Here is an 8056-nt window from a genome sequence, read left to right as displayed (position 1 = left end):
AGTGCACCACCAGGGGCTATACTCGTGCATGTGTTTCATTTCATTATCATGGTCAACTCCATCATTGGGTAGGGCTTTCTTACGGTCTTTGGAAAGATTGTCTATCGTGCGAGCAACATACTTTTACCAAAAAAGACTAGATATAACGGAACCCTGCTTGTCCTCCCACCTGTAACGTTTCTGCAAAAAACAATTTACCAAGGAATTTAATTGCAAGTTATTTTCTATATACAATAAGAATGAAAAATGAGTGTAAGTTCATATTTACACTAGACTATATAAGCTGATAAAAGCAATTAGAAATAAAAATAAACATCGAGTATATACAAAAGTAAAACATTGAGGATCGGTTTACATTCAGATTCATTAATATACAAAAGTATACATGCATATATATCTTGTTATTGATTAAAACAGAGATCAATCATAGTAGCTAGAAGAGTATCAAGATACTCTTGTAAGATATTTAGTTCCCCATATATTTAAGGTATAATTATCGTTGCCACATGGTGCTAATTTTACATGGAACTTGGCTCTATCTCTATGTCTAGTGCAACAATCCAAGTGTCGGATATTTTCCTTTAGCAATATTTATTGGTATTCTCGAGAATTACAGTTAGTATGCAAATTATGTGGACGTGTCTTGTGTTTATGTAAGATGCGTGTACATAATTAGGCGTATTTCATGTATCATAACATATAATAAACTCTTGGTGTTTGTTTAGGCAGACTACTTCAACATGTTTCGGCTAATTTTGTTGTAATGGTGCTAGCAAGACATGAATATACATGTGTCGCTGTGTAAAAATGGTTTTGGTATTTTAGGTACAGGATAATTTTCTTATTCATGTAATTTTTAAAGAGTGCCTTTGTCTAAATTATCTGCATTTTATTGCTTTTTTTACTTTTATTTTCTTTAACTCTTTTGTACTTGTGAGCTTATATAGTGTATACTACTAAGGTAAGATAGTAGTGTAACTCGGTCTTAGTAAATTCTAGGTCATTCCGGGCCGGACTGAAAAAATTAGTAATTACATAGTACATAAATTATAATAATACTACTAAAGGAAAGGCACCCCGGTGCTTATCCCTATGAATTGCAGTCAAATGTCATGTGTAAGAATAACCACTATCTTTAGCGCTCATTTTCATTTCTCATCAATTCCACAAATGAAGCTGCTAACAGACCCTGACAAAGTAAGATGATCACTATTTACTATTTAGACAACAAAATTTTTAAGTATAGTCGAGTCCATGAAATTTTTAAATTTTTGATTCGATTTTCTGTTCTTATTATTGATTAACTATTGATATGATTATGGGGGTTTAATTGTATGAAGTATAAGCTTTATTTTGGGCTATTAAGCTTTTAGTTTGTTTTCGTTTTTAGTACATTCGATGTTCGCCGGAATTGGTTGCCGGCTTTGTTCGAAACTGGATGGATTCAACAACTGAATTGTCGTTTGTTTTAATTGTTGGTTGCGTTAAGTTGCTGGAACAATTTGGAGTCAGAATCGAGATTAATCGCAATGCTTTTAACCCCAAATCAGGGCTGTTGCTTGTGACCGTAAAGGAATCCCGGTGACCGGACATTGTTTTAAGCTTTCCGGTAACATGTTCTTGGTGACCCGGGTTGACCCGTTCTTGACCCGTTTTCGAGATTTGTTGACCCGGTTTCGATTCTAAAATCCCAAATCCCAAACCTGAATTTATGTTTGTGTAATTTTCTTTTTAAAATTCATTTTGATTTACAATTTTTTTTTAAATTCCAAAAATATTTTAGTTAATTATTTAAATAATTAACTGAATTATTCTTGTGACACCCCTAAATCCATCACCTTGCGAATCTAGTTATCTTCTGATGAAACCTGTATTATTATAACAATTATATCATAAGATAATCTACAGTGGACTATCACCCCATAGATCTCACAATAGATTTCACACTCTCACAAAATTTACATCATAATAATAAGTACTAGTACCAACTGAACTTGATTAATTCTAGTGTTTTTATAGCTCCGATAAAGGTCGTAACTAGTGCGAGATCATCCATCGGGAGGTGAAGCTAATAATTTTCAATCTTGATAAGGATCTTTCCATTTTTATCCCTCTACTGTTCTGAACAATTTTCCTTTTCATCTTTGACTGTGAAAAATATTCATAATAGTAAGGGTGAGCATCTAAATGCTCAGCAAATTTATCCCGTGACACAACGATTTATAAAACATAATTTTAAAATGTTCAAAAATAATAGAGTGCCAAAACAATTTCAATATTTTAAAATATAAGAAATTTCATATTTAAAATCATATTTAAGTTGCATATAAGTAAAACAGAAGCAAACTCTTATATGGTGTTAGATATATTTGATAATGTCATGGCTAATATGTTTTATGTTTAGCTTTCAGATCTTACTGAACAGGATAAATCAGTACTAAACTGTTGATCAGTACTTATACTGGAAGTCAGGACTTAAGGATATCAGTACATATGTTATCAGGAGATAATCATCAGAAGATAGATATCAGAACTTAAGTGCTGAAGGATAATCAGATAAGGACAGTAGCTGATTAAAGGAAAGAAGATTGAGATAAACATAAGAAGAGATATGCATGAAGAAGGAATTCCGTGAAGAATGGAATACTTGGAAGAAAAGATATCTGATTGATATATTTTAGGAAGCAGAATTATATTCCATATCAATTAGCGATTATCTTATAACTGTGTAGTATATAAACACAGACATAGGGTTTACACTATAAGTGTTATCATTATTAGAGAAGATTATTCATTGTAACCCTAGCAGCTCTCGTGATATTTGTTCATCACTGAGAGGTAACAGTTCCATACTGTAACAGAGTTTATTATTTCAATAAAGTTTGTTTTCTGTTACTTAAGTTCTTAAAGTTCGATTTGAGTGTGCTATACACTGTATTCACCCCCTCTACAGTGTGTGTGTGACCTAACAATTGGTATCAGAGCCTATCTGTTAACATACATACAGTTAAAGATCCAAACACAATCATGTCGGACACAGAAACTCCAATTAAGCCTACCACAACTGAGGAACCACCAAAGACACAAATTCAGAGTCGGTATGAGACCATCAGAGTCCCCATACTGAGACCATCTGAATATCCCATATGGAAGGTAAGGATGACCATGTTCCTGGAAGCTACAGATCCAGAATACCTTGATAGAATCAAGGAAGGCCCTCACAAACCAACCAAGCTCGCTGTTACAGTTGCAGGTGAAGCAGCAAAGACCGTACCAAAGGAGAAGAGTGATTATACTTCTGAAGACATACACTACTAAAAATATGGGATCAGACATCGGTTCTGAACCGATGTTAAAAAAAAACTGAACCGATGTCTTCGCGTGTGATGTTAAATGTCATCAGGCTTTGACATCGGTTCACAGCCGATGTCTATTACAGTGCTATACATCGGTTTTAAGAATAATTCTGATGTCTTTGCAAAAAATTTCAGCTTATATTACAGTATTTCTAGGTGAATATGAGTATATTATGGGGTAATTATCCATTAAAACATGAAACCTACAAGCTCTAAAAGATATTTTTTTAAAAATCTTTCAAACAAACCGATGTGAAAATCTAGATCAGACATCGGTTATGTTGTCTGACCGATGTGAAATGGTCCATCAGACATCGGGTACTTTTATCAACCGATGTAAAATAATGGGTTAGACATCGGTTTCGTTCATTTGGTGATGTTAAATCCTTTTGTTTAACATCAATGTTTTTTTCTAACCGATGTTTAATCTTTAATATTGTAAAATTTAAGACATCAGCTATTGAAAATTCGATGTTATTTGGCTTAAAATACATTGATTTTTTTACAGAACCGATGTCAAATGACTATTTGACATTGGTTTTTGTAGTTCTTTTTCTTTTAATATTGTTTCACCTGATGTCTTTTGTTCATTTTTACATCAGTTTTAAATTACCATTCTGATGTTAATATATGTACTGTAAATTGCATATGCCATCCTGGTACTATTAATAGCCCAGGGAACCAATTGCATTTTCAACCAGAAAAATACCAACAATATGCAATACATCCAACCAAATTTGTAAAAATATAGAGGTATACATTGATACCAAATTTACTAACATTCAATCCAACAAGAGCTCAATTCGGACATTACATTCCAAGTCTAAAATAAACATCCCAACTAAAAACAATAAAACCCAAATTCTCTAGTTATTACATCCAACATTCTAAACATGTTTGACTAGTTAATATGTACCACTTGTCAAATTTCGACAATTCCAAACATAAATCAGAATGATGGATGTAATTGTCACCAAACATCCCTTAATTAACCACCAACCACCAGCAAACACAATATCAATTCACATAGTTCAGAGGAAAGCTATATATATAGATACTTATCATTTTTACATCTTGTCTTGGATAAATTCAAGCACCTCCATCCGCACCTCATCCAGCTCCTGCCTTGTGTAGGACTTTCGAGTTTTGGCTGCCCACTATAAAACACACGTAAAAATTAGCAACCAGAATATTATTAACCAGAATTGCCATATGTATAATTAAAAATAAACAGAACTAACTATTTATAATTTAACCAGAAGAGGACCTTTTCTATATTTAACCGTAATTTTCTTCGTTAATCCAAAACTATATACCAGATAGTTCATTATCACTAATAAAAACAAGATCCATCTGGAAATCACTAATAATAAAAACTGATAATAAAAATGGCACTCATATTTATCTGTCCTGAAAAACTACACAAAAAAATTCTACATGCCATCTATCGGAAATGATTTGCATATATACCTTGGTAGTAAAAGATAGCTCCTTATCAGCAATGATATCTTTCATGTATCGCATTATAACATAGCCATATTCAACCCCTCCTGGTTGTTTGGGAGATCCCTGTTACAATATAAAATCTGAATTAGCACCAGAAATTAATTAAAATTACAAAGTGATAAAAAAATACAAAAAACTTACAAGAAGATTCTTTATCTGAGGAGCTTTATTTCCCCTTCCAGTTTGAGCATTGTAGGATTTCATCGCTCTACATTGCAGAACAACAATAATATACATGATTATTTTCAAAAGGGAGAATATTTACTATATATATATATTTATATATAGTAATTAACAGAAATATATTACTCTGTTAATGATTTTTCCAACTCATCAAAATATGTTGGATGTGGCAGAGGGTTCAGAATATAAATGTCGCCATCCCAAATTACAACCAAAATCCAGTGGCAACTATGTTTATAAAAAAGAAAAAAGAAAAACACAAGTCAGAAATTTTAAAAAAACTACCTAAATATATTAATTTGTAAAAGCATGTCTAAATTAAAAATACTTACTTATGATTATGTGGCATGAAGTACATGCGATAGGGACTACTCTCTTTCAACCGATTAACAAAATAAGAATGAAAAGATTTGTTCAACGTAAATGTAGCTCCTGGATCGAAAAATCCATATAAGACCACATCATCATTCTTCCTCTCAATCTTAATCAGTCTTTGCAAGAGCCTACCAGGGAGTGAATTACATTACTTATAATATCCGTATAAAACATGAATATTGAATATGTAACGATAAAAAATTAACTTACGCCATATAAGCAGATATTGCAGCTTGGCCAATCATATCAAACTCCAACAATGCTTTCACATTTTCATGCAATATATAAATTATTTTCTCAGTCCCAAACACGTCCGAATCACACGGAATTGGTATTGACTCCCCAGTGGCTTTCATGAAGACTGCAGCATTTTTGTATAACACCTTGTACTGCTTTGGCACATTCTTGTTTAGCTTCATTTTTCTATAATCATCTTGAAGTTTCTGCAACTCATCTTTCCGCTTAGACTGCCCCTGCAACACTTCCTTTTTCTTTTTCTACACAGAATTAAATAAAACAAGAATAATCGGTTATTATTGACATAACTACTATAGAATGCAACAATCAATTCAGAGTATATTGACATAATTTTTATATAACATACCGCCACAGTTGGGTAGATGATCAATTCACGAGGCCATGCTACGTGAGAGCCAACCGCTTGGCGTACAACCTCAATTTCACCAGGTATGGGCACTGGAACCGACGCCTCTGGCTGGATGTGTCCGTCAACCGACACACGAACATGTTCGGGCTTTAGAGGCATTCCGTGTACTGAAACATTCATCTCTTCGTGATCATCAAAAACTGTTCCAAAAGCAACCTTGTTCTCTATGCAATCCAGTGCAAGCTCACATGACTGTGGACCCTACATTATAGTGAGGGATCAATTTAATTTTATTGCATAAATCCCAAGTCTGTAGGCATATATCTAGTAGATCTTAATAATATTTTACCTTCTTTCCGCTCGGAGGAGAGGGGTCAAAACCAACAAAGTCTTCATCATTTACCAACAACTGTTTGGCACTCAGCGGTTTAACAGCAACTCCAACATTCCGCTTATCAGCAGCTCCCTCTTTATTAACAGGTACTTGATAACTTGATTTGTCAGAGAACATAGGAGAGTGACCATTCGAAGCATTAACCAAGGCCTTAAGTTCAGCCATCTCCCGTTGATTTCTTTCCAACTGATCCAACAACTCTGCCTTGGTAATTTTAGTCTTTTTCGCTTTCGGAAAATTGAAGAATGCTGTTGGAGTGACAAAGCCGCCAACCCCTCGAACCCTTCCTGCGTGCTCAGGAGTCTGAAGTGCCGTAGTTAACACATCTTCTGTTCCATGTGGAACAAATTCACCCTTCTCCTTCATTTCAAGTAACTCAGCCTGTAAAATAAATACAAACAATTAGTGCATTATTTATGACGCAATTATCTTTGAAGGGAATGCAGTATTAAAAATATCAATTACAATTCTCGCATTTATTTCCGCTTGCTCTTCAGTAAGCTCATCAGGATTCTTTGGCATCCTAGCCTTCCACCAAAAAATTGCACGATCAGGTTTCTCTTTCCGCTTTAAGTTCCCTTTCTTTATCTGTTAAAAAAGAGAAAATGTTTAAACTCCCTTAAAACTTAGAATTGCAAAGCCAAATAGATATGGTTCTTACTTCTTCTTCTCGCAAACCAATATACCCCTTCCTTGACAAGCGGTGATGATATTTCCGTTTACCCACTCTATTGCTCTGTAACTTACGTTATTCCTGCACCAAAATAAATTAGTAAAAATTAATAAATATTATTTAACCAAAATCTATTTAATCATTTAGCAAGTAAAATGGCAATCATGTATATTTTATTAGTAGAATATATTCATACCAGCCATTTGGGGCTCGTCCTCTCTGCAACAAATTTCTTCCAAGGTTCTTTACCAACAAACGCATACTTCTTCGGAGGCTTCATCAATTTCTTCTTTTTTCCAATAAATGGCATCACATATTTTGCAGTTAAATCAGCTTTTAACTGCCTCCATTTTCACCTGCCGATTGTAGCACAAGCTTCTCACTTTCTGGGGCAATTTTGAATGTGTCCTAAAGAGCCACATAATATAAATTAGCCACATAATTTACAGTCACAATTTAAATAAAATGAAGAAGTCAACAAGGGATATAATTTACCTGGACATCATCCCATAATTTTGCTTTTAGATCACAATCCACTTTTGGCCAGTTTTCAGTGTCGATTGGAATCATTGTCCTTGCGAGCATTCCTATGTAAGACTGTAAAGTAGGCCTGGTATTTCCGATGGGAACTCCAAAATCATTGTATCTAACTTTAAATTTCTTTCCCCGAGCTTTCTTCACCACTACTTTGTGAAGAGCTGAACACCACGCGCACCTCCTAGCCTTTTTTTTGCAGATTCAGAAGTGGTCATCGTTTCATCACAACTACTTTGAGTTTGATACTGTGGAGGGACTTGAACCAACTTTTCATTACAAGTCTCTGAAGTTTTGACATCAGGAACAATCTCATCATCAACCTTTTCAGAGTTATTCTTCCTGTCATTTTCTTCGAAAATTACTTTCTTGGCTTTTTGCTTCTTTGCCATTTTGCTCCCTTAGTCTGCATTAAATTGAATAATAAA

General features: G+C 34.0%; 1 protein-coding gene across 1 annotated transcript; it reads right to left on the bottom strand.

Annotated features, from left to right (window-relative positions):
• Positions 1 to 5626: 5626 nt before the first annotated feature.
• LOC141695484 (uncharacterized) lies at positions 5627 to 6787 on the bottom strand. The gene is made up of 3 exons (XM_074499726.1): positions 6377 to 6787; positions 6025 to 6288; positions 5627 to 5917 (listed from the first exon to the last, which is right to left on the bottom strand). The coding sequence occupies exons 1-3, from the start codon at positions 6785 to 6787 to the stop codon at positions 5627 to 5629; spliced, it is 966 nt and encodes a 321-aa protein (XP_074355827.1).
• Between the last annotated feature and the right edge of the window lie 1269 nt (positions 6788 to 8056).

This window comes from Apium graveolens, chromosome 11, assembly GCF_009905375.1.
Source record: "Apium graveolens cultivar Ventura chromosome 11, ASM990537v1, whole genome shotgun sequence".
Lineage (NCBI taxonomy): Eukaryota > Viridiplantae > Streptophyta > Magnoliopsida > Apiales > Apiaceae > Apium > Apium graveolens.
Note: the sequence above shows the minus strand (reverse complement) of the source record. Positions and strands in the feature narration are given on the sequence as shown.

Bases quoted from the DNA above. Each gene is read 5' to 3' on its own strand.
- LOC141695484 (XM_074499726.1), bottom strand. From the start codon at position 6,787: ATGAAGGAGAAGGGTGAATTTGTTCCACATGGAACAGAAGATGTGTTA. The intron at 6,289-6,376 runs GTAAAATATTAT...ACTATAATGTAG, and splicing joins CTCCTCCGAGCGGAAAGAAG to GGTCCACAGTCATGTGAGCT. The intron at 5,918-6,024 runs GTATGTTATATA...AATTCTGTGTAG, and splicing joins TCATCTACCCAACTGTGGCG to AAAAAGAAAAAGGAAGTGTT.